General features: G+C 34.0%; 2 protein-coding genes across 2 annotated transcripts; one reads left to right on the forward strand and one right to left on the reverse strand.

Moving 5' to 3' along the window:
* The first annotated feature begins 1,601 nt into the window (after positions 1-1,601).
* LOC110718475 (L-ascorbate oxidase homolog) lies at positions 1,602-7,264 on the forward strand. Its single transcript, XM_021897300.1, has 8 exons — positions 1,602-1,955; positions 2,271-2,380; positions 4,933-5,203; positions 5,430-5,532; positions 5,631-5,976; positions 6,097-6,462; positions 6,693-6,771; positions 6,853-7,264. Exons 1-8 carry the CDS (start codon positions 1,818-1,820, stop codon positions 7,045-7,047), a joined length of 1,608 nt encoding a protein of 535 aa, XP_021752992.1. The 5' UTR covers positions 1,602-1,817; the 3' UTR covers positions 7,048-7,264.
* Positions 7,265-7,982: 718 nt separating this feature from the next.
* LOC110718476 (coiled-coil domain-containing protein 124-like) lies at positions 7,983-12,000 on the reverse strand. Its single transcript, XM_021897301.1, has 3 exons — positions 11,291-12,000; positions 10,157-10,276; positions 7,983-8,448 (listed from the first exon to the last, which is right to left on the reverse strand). The coding sequence occupies exons 1-3, from the start codon at positions 11,975-11,977 to the stop codon at positions 8,437-8,439; spliced, it is 819 nt and encodes a 272-aa protein (XP_021752993.1). The 5' UTR covers positions 11,978-12,000; the 3' UTR covers positions 7,983-8,436.
* Between the last annotated feature and the right edge of the window lie 4,257 nt (positions 12,001-16,257).

Genomic DNA, 16,257 nt, shown 5'->3' on the forward strand with positions numbered 1-16,257 from the left:
GGAAAAATATTACGTTGTTTTAGAAAACTAAATACTGTATATTTTTATTTTCTAAAACACCTATTTAATATAATCCCATTAGATTAGTTAGGTTAGGTTTTCCTCTCTTGGCCGGCCACCCTAAGTCCCACTTTAGGCTTCGGGTTTCTTTATTGATCCAAACCTAATGTGTGACCTTGTAGGATCTGTTTAGGTGGGCTTCGGGTTTATTTCATTCTAACCCGAAGGTCTATAGCATTCTCTAGCAAGACGTAAAGACGACCCAAATAAACGAATTATTATCTCCATAATACGATCCAAATTATACTTAGTAATTGCACTAGAGTCGATGACACATTTCCTTCAGTACTATGCACCTTATAACTAAAATTAATTACTCCTTCTATACCTTAGGATTAATAATAAAGATGATTAAATATAACGCGTTAATAATAAGACGAATAATCAAAGACTTAAGAATACAATTAGAGAAGAATCAAGGAAGCTGAATAGACAATTCGGTGGAAAAATGAAATACAATAGAAGTTATAAGTGGCTGAAGTGATTTCCAGTCGAGTCGAGAGATTGAAATGATGAAAAAATGAGCTGGAAATTAATAAAAAGCAAAATAGACGCACATGAATACCGGGTATTACGACAATAATCACGGAAGCCCATTTAATTTGCCAAACAAATAGAGGCTGACCGACCCACTTCACTCTGGCCTCACTCTACACGGTTCCGCCCACTAATTTACTGCGTTTCTCCCATTTACTTTACTCATGCTCTACAATTCTATATCCCTTTTATTTTACCGGAGCAGAATCTTACGCAGGTCAACCCAACTCAGATTAGCAAGCAAGACATCTTAAGAGGGGGAGAAGTTGGGAGAGTCCCGACCCACAAAGTGCCACTGTTGAGGATTTTTCCACAAGTGAAATAATTCATACCACTAGGCCAATTATTACTTGACACATCTATCTGATTGATGGACTCGGGTTCACGACAAACAATACCCTATTTACAAGTATTACAACTACAATTTTATCCCACAACCTTGTGAAAAACAACATCTACCTGGTCTAACCAATTTAGCACTTTGTTTTTCACAAGCAAGCCCACAAATGACTACATGAGTACATAACTATAAACCTTGTTATATTCAACTTTAACTTATTTTTATAAGAAAATGTAAAATACAATATCAAAATTTAGGAGTAGGAAAGTATTATATTTTGAGTGAGAATTATTACTTCAAATTATTATGATGGAATTCTAACTAAACTATCTACATTTGTAATTTAATCGGTCATTTAATCTATTCTCATACAACACGTCTAATAATAAATATGTCCACCTTAGCGCATATATGAACTTTCAGGAATATAGACTATAGAGACAATACTTTTAGTCCGTAAAAGTATAGATTTTTTTATTAAAAATATAATTAACTACATAGTTCAATCCAATATATATTTAATCATTTATTTATTTTCTTTTGAAATTATATTGAATAATACTCTTGTATACACATATATACTACGTAGAAATAATAAATAAAATACAGCTAAAACCCTCTTTCGGTTACCCGCCCTACCATACTACTCATCTCCATTAAAAAGCCCTATTTTTTCTGTTTCCCATACCCCTAACTTAAAACTACATACACTATTATTATTTCCTTTATTTACACCTAAGCAAATAAAAATAATACCACACTACACCACCACCCATTAATTTTATGTTATAAATTCATAATATAAAGTTTCATGAAACATACATTCAATTCGTACACAACACAGCACCATTATTTTTGTAACAACATATAGTAAATAACAATGTCTCAAAACTATTGTTTGCTTTCCTGCATTGCTTTGATTTCTCTCTTATACTTTGCTGCTGCTGATAGTCCTTATAGGTTCTTTGACTGGCATGTCACCTATGGCCATGTCTATCCCCTCGGTGTTCGACAACGGGTTCGTTCATCTCTTCCTTCCCTTTGGCCTCCATCTCTTAGCTATTTTTAAAAACCCAAGTCAAGGGATTTTTGCAAAACTCTTTCTTAATTATTCTAGTGCTTTGATTCTCAATTCTCAATTATTGTTGTTTTTAAGGGGGTGAATGTTAGCAAAATAACCTACATTATGATATTATTGAAAATAAAGATGAAGTTTTGTTATTAGATATGGTTTTGCAATTTAAAGATAGTTTGTTGAGATTTAAATTTAAATTTAAATTTTCATCTGTTAAAAGTATAATTTTTTGATGATTTGGTTGGTTAAAAAATGCAGGGTATACTTATCAACAAGCAATTCCCAGGTCCAGATATAATTTCAGTGACAAATGATAATCTTATTATCAACGTATTTAATCACTTGGATGAGCCCTTTCTCATTTCCTGGTTTGTTATTTTCTCTCTCTATTTTTTTTTAAAAAAAATTTGTCCATAAAAGATGTAAACCGGAAAAAATAATTATGTTTTGCGTAGTAGTGTTCATTAGTTCTTGTGAAACTAGCCAAAAAAGTGTACGTGTTTCGGTTTATGGTATAATATGTATGTAATTCAATTGGCCTGGTTAACATGCCATAATATGTTATAGTAGTACCCTAAAAAAGTTGTTAAATCAAGTTCACATCTTAAAGAGAGTTTAAGGGGGGCAAATGAGTCGTTCAAAATAATAAAATGGTTATCAATTTAGGTTGTTTTTTTTCAAGTTACTTTGAGTCTGTTGAAATTTAAAAGAAAATTCATTCAATATTAATCAAATTGGTTGTTAAGTAAGTTCGAGTTGGATTAGGTCAATGTCAATTCAATGTAACTAGTTTTGGATATTTGGTTTATATTTGAAATTTACAATGCTTCATCTTTATTGTGAATTTTAATTTGGTATTGAAAAATTTAAATTTCGGGTCTATATTATACTCCATTTGTCTTCATATAAAAATGTCATTTGTTCTCGTCAAAAAAAAAAAAAAAAAAAAAAATGTCATTTGTTGTAACACTCAAATCACGACCCTTATTTGTTAGAGTCCTTAGAGATATGACATCTTAGACATTAGGAAAATATATCACTAATGATATTATTTACCAAATCAATCCTAATATCAATATGGAAATGCAATATATTTTCCTAATGACTAAGATATCATATTTCTAACACAATTAATCGCTTTATGCCAAAAAGTAACTTCAAAACACAATAATTAAAAGTAACTTTGTTATTCTTATGTGAGATGTTGAAATTTTGTCTATGAACCAATCTTTTAACAAATTTGAACTTACTCCCTCTTGTTGACCAAAGAGGAAATCTAATTAAAGACAAAAAGAAATAATTAAAAGTAAGTCTTTAAAATAGTTAAGTACTCAATTTAGCTTTAAACTAAGGTCCTAGTTGTCCCCAACAAAATTTCCGTCAATGGAAAAAACGTGAGTGGTATAATCATGAGTGCACTCAACTTGCATACAGCTAACTATTTCTTTTTTATCTAAAAAGCAATTTAAAGGGCAAATATTATTATTGGAGACACATAAAGTTTATATGTAAAACTATATTGTTATATAAATTTATGAGTAATATACAAGTAGTATTTATTGATATTACTTTTTCCTCTATATATGTATTATTAGAGGTAGGTCGGTATAAAGTAAATAGGTGGCACAATTATTTCAAGCATGCAAAATACAGTATCTACACTATTCGTATATAGTTACCTACTGCTAATGTGCAACGTATGATGTATAATTATTTTGCAAAATTAGATTAATTGAAGAAGAAAAATAAAAAATTATTAATGATTTGTTATTTCATGTTAAGAACCTCCAAAAGCAATACAAAATTTTAAAACGAGAAATTTTTTTGTTTGTAACCATCTTGGGTGAGAATAGTTTAGACGGTTTATACTTATTTATGTCATACTCAATTTTTAAAGTGTAGTTTTGTTTGGGTACGTATTTTGTAGCAAAGCTTTGCTAATAATCCTAAGTCAATCCTTTATATACATTATTCTTCATTTTACACGTAACATGCTCTATACTGATAAAATAAAAAATGTTATAGTATTAACTTACATATATTGCTTGTACAAGTATCATTGTCATGTGTAGGGTTATATAGAGAGATTAAAGGATTATATGAACCTTATTTTTTGTAGAAGTAAGGGCTCAAATCACCTGCCCATATAAGGGAATTTTTGTGATAGGAGCTTGGACTATACCGTTTTATTATAATAAAAAACATAAAACACATACTCATATACCAATAGGAGCTTGGACTATACCGTTTTATTATAATAAAAAACATAAAACACATACTCATATACCAATAGGAGCTTGGACTATACCCGTTTCATTTTAATTAAAAAAGAAATATCCCAATGACATTTTACCAGCTGAGAAACTAATAGCTTCCCCTTAAAGTACATAATATATACCTAAATATAACATGAAAGATAAAGAAAAATACTGACTAGCAAAAAAAATAATTATTTCGATTCATGATATGTGCATGAATATTATTTTAACGGTGCGTGCACGTAAAAAAATTGACAGTTAGAAACAAATTGCTTACCACGCACTGCAAAGTTACTACAAACCTTAACCGCCAAACTTTATTATCAACGCAAGTAACTAGCTGGCTGAAACAAACTACGTGCAATCTCTGACTAGTGACTATTCTCTACTTAACTTAGCTTCTTGCATTAGCACAAAAGTCATGACTTCATGTAAATTAAACATTAATAAAATCAAATACCACAATTGTCAATGTGGTACGAAGATCCTTATTATTACTTTATGAACATCGATCCTAGTTAGGAACATCTTTATTGAATCGATCATATTAAAAAGCTCGTTCACAATATTGAATCAATAGATTAATAATATTAATAGTTGAACTTATTCGATGTATTGGATGCACAAAAATAAGTTATTTTTACAGACATTTGATGATGTAGGGATGGTATCCAACAAAGGAAGAATTCATTTGAAGATGGAGTGTATGGAACTACATGTCCAATTCCTCCTGGACAGAATTTCACCTACAAATTACAAGTGAAAGATCAAATTGGAAGTTACTTCTACTTCCCTTCTACAGCCTTTCACAAGGCTGCTGGTGGGTTTGGAGGAATTAGGGTTCTTAGCAGGCCTCTCATTCCTGTTCCCTTCCCTCCCCCTGCTGATGACTTTACCGTTCTCATCGGTGATTGGTACAGAACTAACCACAAGGTATATTTACGACTCTACCATTCTCGATTATTACTAAACAATTTTGCTTTTATTATTAGACCTCAATCTACGTATACAATTTAGTAGAGTTAATTCATTTAAATTTAGCTGTCGTGTTTTTAGTTCTAAATAATTGTTATAGCGACATTTCGACTCCCACAAAACCGGAGAAAGTTGTTTTGACATATCAATTTTAGAGGTAGCTACTAATGTACTATGATTGCAGAAATTGAAGGCAATTTTGGACAATGGAAAGAGGCTTCACTTCCCTGATGGGGTTCATATCAATGGTCGACGTGCAAACGATGCAGTTTTCACAGTTGAAAAGGGTATAAAATGTTAACCTTAGTGATTAATATGTGTTCATATGTTATTCTAGAAAGTCTATTTAATGCTTATACGCAACCTTTTTTACAAAAAATGGCAGGTAAGACATACAGGTTTCGGATATCAAATGTTGGTCTACAAAACACACTCAACATCAGATTTCAAGGCCATAAGATGAAGCTAGTAGAAGTGGAGGGGACTCACACCATGCAGCAACTATATTCATCATTGGATATCCATGTTGGTCAATCTTACTCCGTCTTAGTCACAGCAGATCAGGAGGTCAAAGACTACTACATCGCGGTATCAACCCGGTTCAATGATGTGATCCATACAACCACCGGGATCCTCCACTATCAAGGCTCCAACCATGCTGTATCCGGCCCTCCTCCTGGTGGACCCACCACCGAAATCGGTTGGTCCCTTGCACAAGCACGTACTATAAGGTAGTATAAACAATAAACTAGTGCATTCTCATCTACAGAGTATTTTAGTACTAATTGAGGAAATTATGTTTGCTTTGATTGATCCTTGAACTAATATATATCAAATCCTATGATTACTAGGACTAATTTAACAGCAAGTGGACCGAGGCCAAACCCACAAGGATCCTACCACTATGGAGAAATCCCATTGAGCAGAACAATCAGGCTAATGAGCTCTGCAGCTCAAGTGAATGGAAAACAAAGATATGCCGTCAACAGTGTTTCTTTTATTCCAGCAGATACTCCCCTTAAGCTAGCAGACTACTTTAACATTCAAGGCGTGTTTCGCGTCAACAGCATACCTGATCACCCTACGGGGAAAAGTATGTATCTTGACACAGGAGTGATGGGTGCTGACTACAGGACATTTATAGAGATTGTTTTTGAGAACAAAGAGAACATTGTACAAACTTGGCACCTTGATGGCTACAACTTCTTCGTCGTTGGGTAAGCCAGTTTTTAAACCACCATTAAGTTGTTAACAAGTCTTTTAGGACAAATCAGGCTAAAAATGGCAGCTTACAAGAAACAAAATGTTGATAGTTTTCTTGACTAGTATGGAACTATATATTTGCTCATTAGTAATAATTTTTGCCTTCTGTTTATGTATTTGAACCTCTTCTAACCTTGCCTATGGTGACTCATATTGTTTGATAATATTGTTGAATGTACGGCAGGATGGATGGCGGAAAATGGTCAGCAGAGAAGCGCGGACAGTACAATCTACATGATGCAATATCGCGTTGCACTGTACAGGTAAGGTAGTTAATGCCATTAAGTTAAACAAACAATTCACCTTTGGGCATTATTTATGGTCCTTTTTACTCTTTGTTGTAGGTATATTCAAGATCCTGGACCGCAGTGTATTTATCATTGGACAATGTTGGCATGTGGAATGTAAGGACTCAATTCTGGGCACGACAATACCTCGGAGAACAATTTTATTTAAGAGTTTATACGCCTACGCGTTCACTCAGGGATGAATACCAGATACCTGATAACGCCCTTCTCTGCGGTAGGGCTAGCAAGTGATCTGTTGTACTTGCCATGGAGGTAAATTCGTTGTGCATGATCTACCAGAGAAGGGGCAAGAAGTGTGAATTGACCCCTTCTTGGGGTCTTAATTCTTTAAGTAACTTGAGGATTGAATTTGTTTTTTAAGAAAAAATGGTAAACAACTTGAATGCCAACTTAATGAATGTGTTGTATTTATTCTTCTATTCCCATTGCTCTTGAAACTTCTTTCTGATCATACAATTCTTCCTAAAGTCCGTTTGTTTAACGGTTATAAATTATGGAAATTGTAATAAATTTAAGTGTAATTTTGCAAGGAACTTCTTAGTCTCATCACCATGTCAACAGAACTCCATCCTCAAACCTTAATATTTTTTCATAAATTTCCATTAGCACATAATATTAGATCTAATTAAGTATTGACTAGCACTACCCTGGGTATTGGCCTGAGAATTTCTTCACAAACTTTGTATGATCACTATCTTTAGTCCACTACCACATACCAAATGAGGTGTTAAGTTTTGTTCAACATGTCTGAGAGTAGTACATGGACAATGATTAATCCAAACCTGTTCCACCCCAAAGGACAATAATCTAGCTATATGATGATTAATCCAAACGTTTTACATGAGTCCCCAAAGGTGTTAAGTTAGCTTCGTTTTACATGAATCCCCAAAGGTGTTAAGTTAGCTTAGCTTCTTTTCATACTTCGTATATATTCTGGCCATGTACAGTGTTAATGTACATTTATTTTTCTTATATTTTGGTGTTGAAATCTATCATTAAGTTTTTTGTTTTTTTTTTTTTTGGAACAAAAAAGTAACTTAATGATAGATCATTAAGTTACTTTGAGCTTCTTTGTGTATTCTTTATGACTATGTAAATGATTTTGAATTTCATTCCTGTTCGAGTTAGTTATAATCAGTCCACAATGCAAGAGCCAGGCCTAAAAGTAAGATCTTGAATGATGCTACTCATACAGAAAATTCAATACAATACTACTCATACCAGAATAACCATCTTCACACTTTCATAGAAGTTTGAGCATCAAATTCGGCATTCACATTATAAAACTTAATATGTAAAGTGCCAAGATAGCAAAAGCCTCAAATGTCAACACTCTAGCTATGGTACACAGTATAAGAATAAGTTAACAGCCTGATCCAATCATGTAACACAGTGCAACTACGACAAAATGAGGGGAGGGGGATTCCAAAGAGGAGGAAGCTTTATTACTAAAGGCACACCATATGCACACAGATTCTTGGTGGAGCCTTGAAAGAAATGATCAGATTTGCATATAGTAGTCCAGGAATAGATTACTCATACAGAGAATGTGTCGCAGTTATTGATAGTGTTCTTCAGAATGCCAGTGTAATTCTACGGTTACAGCCTCCTTATCACACATCATTCTTCAACCTGTTCAGGACACAGATTTTGACAGTCAGCAAAAAAATATACAGGCATATGTAAGATGTCAATTTGCAACAATGGTGCAAGTAGCTAAACAAAGTTTTTTTTAACAAAAACAAAAAACCAATTTTGTGCTACTAAGTTTTTGCTGCAGTTACACACAATTGGTATTAATACCTAGTTCATGCTAACTGCTAGCTCTGTTTTCAAGTATCCTGCATTTTTCCCCAATTCATGCCTTGTACAGCTTGAGCTTCTATTTTAACCATCTACATAGAACGAACCCTAAGGCAATCATCCTGCATCTTCCCCCACTTATACACTGATTACACTCCCTACCCATCAAATAATACACTGGACTTTAACCTATGCAAACTGTCATTTTGCCTCTCACTTAGACTATGTTTGGATCATTCTTTATTAGGATGCATCATTCTTTATTAGTAATGGAGGGAAAGGAAGGATACATCATTCTTTATTAGGATACCTAATGCAAGGAGGGAAGGTGAGGGAATTGGAAGGAGCCATTTTCCTTCACCTTCTCCCTCCCCTCACCTCTCTTTCCCTTCCCTCTTTTTCCTTCCCCTCCCTTTCCCTTCACTATTGTTATCCAAACATAGTGTTATAAAGAAGCCCTCTGAATCCAAACCTAGAACTCGTAAAAGGGAGAAATATTCAGCCAGTCACAAAAAGGAACAACCTCATTACCTCCCAACTTACACTGCAAGCTTCAGAATCAATGACCATGTATCACTTTCACCATGTCATGGAATCTGTATTGATTGCATGAAGATAATCCCCATCCCCAAAGACCCTAATCTACAGAATAGAACTTTACGAATATATTTTAACACTCTATTGAGTGAACACTACTTTAGCATCAAACAAATCACAAATTTGTAGGATGTGAAAAAGATAATCACAAAGATCAAGGGATGCATAACATTCATCAAATACAGCCCCAGAAACAGATTTTAAATCAGTATAACATAATCTTCCAGCAAAACTACAGAATAGCTTCCTCATGACCGGAATACTGGATGACCATAAACTAGACTAATAATTTCAATAACACAGTGGCTTGGTACACGCATAATAAATCAACAATGCATCAGTAGACAGTAGTACTTCTTTTGAGCTTTAAGGCATCTTAATTCTCCCTTACTGAATTTTGATTTTTAACTAGCATATACATGTGAAAGCAGAGCAATTCAAACACAGAGTATCTCAGTGCTGCACGTGGCTTCAAAGAAAGAAAAAACAATTTATTATCCCATCAAGTTATATTTTCATAGATCTCTGACAAAAAATTTCACCTACACTTGCTCTCTTCTGTCTTCAAATAAATTACACTTCTAAGAAGATTCAATACCATAAGTGAAATATTTATAGCATCAGCATCAAAACAGTACACCACACATGCAGATACCACATCCAAACAGGTTAACTACTCCAAATACTAGTAGCTAAAAGTAGCAAACATGCAAATACTACTATATCAATCAATCAATCAAAGCCCTAACCCTATAAGTGGGGACGACTACATGAACCAAAAGTGATTATTTAGTCATCCAGAAGAATCTTCCTCCTCCATCCCTTACGATCAAATACTAGTAGCTCAAAGTAGCAAACTTGCAAATACTACAGTACTATACTAGTAACAAAAACATTGAAGATAATTCCACAGAGGTAAACTAATGACATAATTTCTTACTCTGTTGAGAGGGTTGTCAGGAGATTTCTTCCACAGTTTCCATATCATTTCCTTATACTGAGTGTGTGTCAGACCTGGTTTGTCAGCCTTCAGCCTTGGTAATTCAGCTTCTTCAAAAGCCTATGAAGTCAAAAAGTCATGAGCACATACAGCCTTCAGAAAATAAACATACACATTTAACAAAAAAAAAAAGAATAACACTGAGAATAAATCACTCAACGCTAAACCAAAATCACACACAAGTTGTAGGAGCTTTTGATAAAGTAGCAATCGGCTAACAAATATATACCAAATACTTTTATACAACCATCTAGTCAAACTAGCTAACCTCTAATTGCCAAACAAGGACTGTGACTAGAGGGCTCACAAAGAAAATAAGATGAAGGTTTTGTGATAGGAACAAGAAAGAGCATCCCTTCCAAAATCAAGGGCAAGCAGACAATGAAATTATTAATCACTAAATGGTATACAACTAAATCACAACGGACAAGCTAATAGAATTCACCAAGAAACACTGACCACAAAGATTAATTACCATGACATTCACCGATTCACCTAAACCGCACCCTCTATAGTCTATGCAAATAATATCACCATTGGCCCATCAAACTATCAAAGACATGAATTTTATTTGACCATTAAGCAGTTAATCATCCATCACTATAATCTTTTGTTCCACCACCAATATAAACACACTCCCTTTGTTCTTAATTGTCATACCCACCTTTTGTTTTACTCGTTTCAACTTCATTCTACATCAACAAACACAATATACCATCTTACGCCTCCTTGCCCCATAATTTATCCACACATTCTTCTCACACACACCCACTTCAACTATTATTCACCTTTTTCTTAAACGTGAACACACCCAATCTCTTGGGGAATGGAGGGAGTATAAGTGTATAACACATCCCGCATTGATAAAATACCGTAAAATTGAAATACCAATTAACCTGTGCTAAATCATAACCATCAATAGTACCATCATTCACCCACAAAATTAAATAACAATAAGAATTCACTAAAAATTCCTACAAAACCCTAAATTAAACTGAACACCTTACATACTACGAGCATTGATTTAGGAATACACGACAAAATCACACGAGGATCAATATGATTTATAATTACCTTAAAAGAAGCCTTAAGTCTCTTCTCAGGATGCTTATCAACAGGCAAAGTATCAGCAACAGAAATCTGAGCAAGAGCTTCTTCAACAGTATGAGCCTCAATCAAATCACCTTCTCTATTCCGATTCTCAACCAACACAATCTTCTCATACTCATCTTCTCCCGCCATCCTACTCTGCTTCTTCTTCGCCTCCTCCGCCTTCCGCCGCATCTCCTCCTCCTCTTTCTCCTTCCTCCGCCGCAACTCCGCCTCCGTAACCTTCGTCGGCGTCGCCCCCATAACCCTATTCGCCTTCTTATCAAGCTTTTTCAGGGACTTCTCAATTTCTTGCTCCTCTTGCTCGGCTAATCGGCGCGCCTCGGCTTTCTTAGCCGCGGCTTCGGCGCGTTTCTGCTCTTCTTCCTCGCGTTTCTTGGCGGCTCTGGATTTGGAGCCTTCGGCTTCGCGCCAGTACTGGTCTTCCTTTTGCTTGGCTTCTTGAGCCTTCTTCTCGGCTTCTGCGGCGGCTTTTCGAGCTTTGGCGTCCTCGGCTTTGCTGTTTACACCCATCTTCTTCGGCATCTTTGAAGGTTTGATTGTGAAATTGGGATTCTGGGTTTTTTGATTTTCTGGAGTTTGGATGAATTGATTTGGAGAATTGATGAATGAATTTGGGGTTGAATTTGTGGAGAGAGAAAGCGGTTGCATTGAGTGGACAAGTATGTTGGCGTATGTTGTTGCGTACAAAAGTTGAAGTTCTTGGGCTTTACGTTACCTTGTGTTTTTGCCAAATGAGTTTGGGCCTTTATCAGTCCAATATTGAAATTTAGTCCAACCCAAAAAAAAAAAAAAAAAACACCTTCGTACTCCGTATTGAAATATACTTATACTTTGACCTTATGACATTTCTTATGTTTATAGGTCACTTATCTAGAATAACAATAAAAAAAATTAAGAAAGATGTATATCAGTTATCAAGGATGTGATTGTTGTCGATTTTTACTTGGCTTTTGATGAAAGTTAGTGGTTTTCGTTCGTTTTAATTTACTTGATAAATAAGGTATCAAAGTCCTTTTAATTAATTTAAAATTATATATGTATAATTTGAGATTGTACGTAGCTGAAAATTTTGCCAACATTCTTTTTATTTGTTTTGGCCTAAAATTCAAATGATAAGTCAACCTTTAGAAAATCTTAAGTTACGATGAATGAAGCATGCATGCGAGAGAGAAGTGAGTGTTTAATTGTCAATTCAGCCTAATACTTCATCATATGGCCTATAATTTCCAAAACTTGTAGTCTTATCAAACTTTGAAAATTTAGAAAATGGCACAAACAAAGTAAATTAAAGTGAGAGGTGCATCTTTAAGTTATGCACTCGTATACCTTTAAAGTTCCTTGTTCATCTAAATACTTCAATTCATATTTACATTATTTTAACAATAATTTCATATAACTAATTTTACTATAGTTTTAACTTATCTTAACATAGAAATTAGTTTCTCTTTTTATTTCTTGACTCATGAAGTTTTGTACATCATATTACATATACAATTTCAAAAGATAAGTTTATAGTGAGAACACTTTTTAAACGAATCATCTAAATTGAGTATGATTCGATTAAGTTAATTTTTAATTTTTGAGTCCTATGTAAGTTATGAGAAATTTATTTCATTTTCATCTAATTAAGACATTTCAAAACTTTGAATCATATTAAGATATTCTATACATCTCTAATTATTACTTTCTTTGTCTTATTATAATGTTGTTCTATCTGAACTTTTATATATTTAAACTTATAACTTTGACCATGTATCTTTACCCTTCATTAGTAAAAAGTATAAAACTTGGTGTTTTGATAATGTACAATGAGACAAATGCCATGACATTTTACATGACTTTGCATCATTCTTTTAAAGCGGAGTCTTTCGAAAACTATGTTGTAATTATTATTTTTCGAGTTGGATTAAACAATTGATGTACATAATGCTCCCTACAAGATTTCACGAGTAATCCATTTAGAATCCAGATAAATTTCTCAATTGTTATGAATCTAACAATAATTAAGTATTGTAATTCATACTATAGACGAGATGAATAATTCGACATAGATGGAAGAAAACTCCCACATATGGAGACATCTTTCGTAGAGAATTATTAACTATCTATAATTGAAGTTAAGGGCTTACAAAAAAAACAAATAACTAGTTTTTTTTTTTTTTTGTGGTGTTCAGAAAGCCATAAGGGTAGTGGGGGTGAGAATAGATCTCTGGATCTCTTGAAACCTGAAGGGAAGGTCTAACCACTTGACCTATCCCTCGCTCTAACAAAAAAAAAAAAAAAAGGAAGTAGAGAGCAAGAGAAGAGAAAAAAACAATTTGGTTAATATCATTTTATGTCAAATTAAATATCTATTACAAAGTATATTTTTATCTCTCTCGACTCCTTAATTAAAAAATAATTTTAATATAACGACCTATTATATGCTTTTAGTTGGTACATTATCCAATACTCCATTGTTGATGTAGTAATAGAAAAATACGAATAAAAGTCTATCTAATCCAAAATAAAATTAACATACAATTAACACCAAGTATTCTCTATTGACCTAAATAAATTTTCACCTTTCAAAAGTAATTTTCTTTACTACTAGTATTGGGTATGACATGCGTCAAAAGACCAAATGGTGTTATTAATTTTGATTTTTGATTAAGCCATAAAAGTCAAGCGGTCCAATCGTGAAAAGTAAACCTTTGGAAACAATAATTTATGTTGACAAATTGGAAAAGTCATTAAGAAAGTCAATGATGCTTGTGGATGATGTTAGAGAAGGAGGAACTAACCTCGTAACAGTATAAATAGGCCTCGAAATAGAGATTGCTAATTTACTAACTTTCTCACCCTATTGGACACCAATACTTAAAAAGGAGTTTTTTTTCCTTTTTTTTCCGAAAAAACATCTAAAGATCAACTTGCGTGTATTTGTGTATAATTGGTTCTACCCATAACACAATCCAATCAAGTCTTTCTTATTTCAATTTACGAATCAGATCTCTTGTAGGTAACTTTTACCATTCGACAATAATGTTTTTAATTTGCTCCATAGAAATAATAATCATTGGGAAGTTGAAATTCATAGAACATAAGGCCGAGAATGTGAGATAGTGCCAGTGTATGATGGATACTTGGAGATAAGGGTTAGTTATCCCAAGATTAACACTTAAAATCCAAACTCTGTCACATCAGATTTTCAATAACTTTTAATTATTTTTTTATTATTCAGATTCATATAAGACTTTCTCCAATTTTACATTCCAACAGTCACTCCAGATTTACTTATTATATTAATTTATTAACATTCATTTTATTATATATTTAATTTTTTTTATAAATTATTTTTAGGGTATTTTCATTTTTACCACCTTCAAATAACCACTTAATTGAATTTACCACCTCCAAAAAAAAAAGATTTACTTTACCACCAACAAAATTTCCAAAAAATCGATTTTACCACCAACTAACGGATTCCGTCCACGAATCCGTTAGTAGGGCCCACCTTTTTGACGTTTCTTCTTCATCTTCCCCGATCTTCCGTGTAAACCAACCAGCAACGAAATCAACTACCTCGGTTGGTCGGAATTTCGTGTGTGACTAAGGAGGGGCCGGAATTTGGTGTGTGGGTTAGGGAGGTGGTCGGAATTAGGTGGTGGTTAGGGTTTTAGGAGTGCGAAATTTGGTGGTGGCTAGGGTTTTTAGAGTGGTCGGAATTAGAAGGGGATTTATGGGTGGTCGGGATTTGGTGGCTGCCAAAAACTAAGAAGCCAAATCACCAACAACAAGGATACAAATCGATTATCATCAACATTTCTACAAACCAAAGCAATTAATCCATTACAATACCCACAAATCGAAACCTCAAAACCAGAAAAAGAATTGGGTAAATCAAACCTTGTCAATCGTTTTTAGCATCAAGCTCAGAACCCCACTTCAATGGAGTCGATTCCAGGTGACTTCCATGGTTGAGGATAAGAAGACGACGGTCAGAGGAGAGAGAATGAGCGAGATGAAGTCTGATTAAATGGGTGCTGTTGATTGATTAAGGAATGCCAAGCCTTGGAAACGCATTTGAAGGGAAGTAGTGATTTAGTGGGTAATCGAAAAGAATGGAGGTGATTAACTCCATTGGAAGAGACGCCATTGTTGTGGCTTTCGAGAAAACAGAGCAAAAAAATAAATAAAAATTGGTGGAAAGGTGGTTGTGGCTGTGCGGTGCGGTGGTGGGGGCTGGTCGTAGCGGTTAGGTGGTGGGGGCTGGTCGTGGCTAGTCGGCGGTGGGGGTCCTGACGGTGGCAGCAACACCGGTTGATTAATGGGGATTTTTTTTAATTTTTTTTTAAAACTTACCCAATAATATGGCGACACGTGTGCAAGGTAGGCCCCACTAACGGATTTATGGACGGAATCCGTTAGTTGGAGGTGATTGGTGGTAAAACTGATGTTTTATTTTTTTATGAGGTGGTAAAGTAAATCTTTTTTTTTTGGAGGTGGTAAATTCGACAAAGTCATTATTTGAAGGTGGTAAAAATGAAAATACCCTTATTTTTAAGATGGTGAGTTGGCAGCTCACTATTGGGCAAAAATAAAATTTTTGTACTTTTATAGAGTCTTACGATGAGTTTTAGATTTCAAAACTCTTATCAAGACTCCATGTAGTCTTTGTATACATTGCAAAAATCTTGTTCAAGACTCATCTCAATACTCCTTCCAAGACTTGCAATAAACTCAGCCTAAGGAAGATGAACCTATTACATTAGCTCATAGAAATTGAAAAAAAAAAAATAGTAATGAATATCGCACTTTAGTCAAAACTAGCATTATATTGACAAGCCCACACCTATCTAGAGTAACATTCATCAACATTGAAATGTATATCACTATACTATATGGTCTATATCGTATATATATGCCTTTAAGTTGAAGTAGTGACA

The sequence above is a fragment of the Chenopodium quinoa genome, unplaced genomic scaffold (genome assembly GCF_001683475.1).
Source record: "Chenopodium quinoa cultivar QQ74 unplaced genomic scaffold, ASM168347v1, whole genome shotgun sequence".
NCBI classification, from domain to species: domain Eukaryota; kingdom Viridiplantae; phylum Streptophyta; class Magnoliopsida; order Caryophyllales; family Amaranthaceae; genus Chenopodium; species Chenopodium quinoa.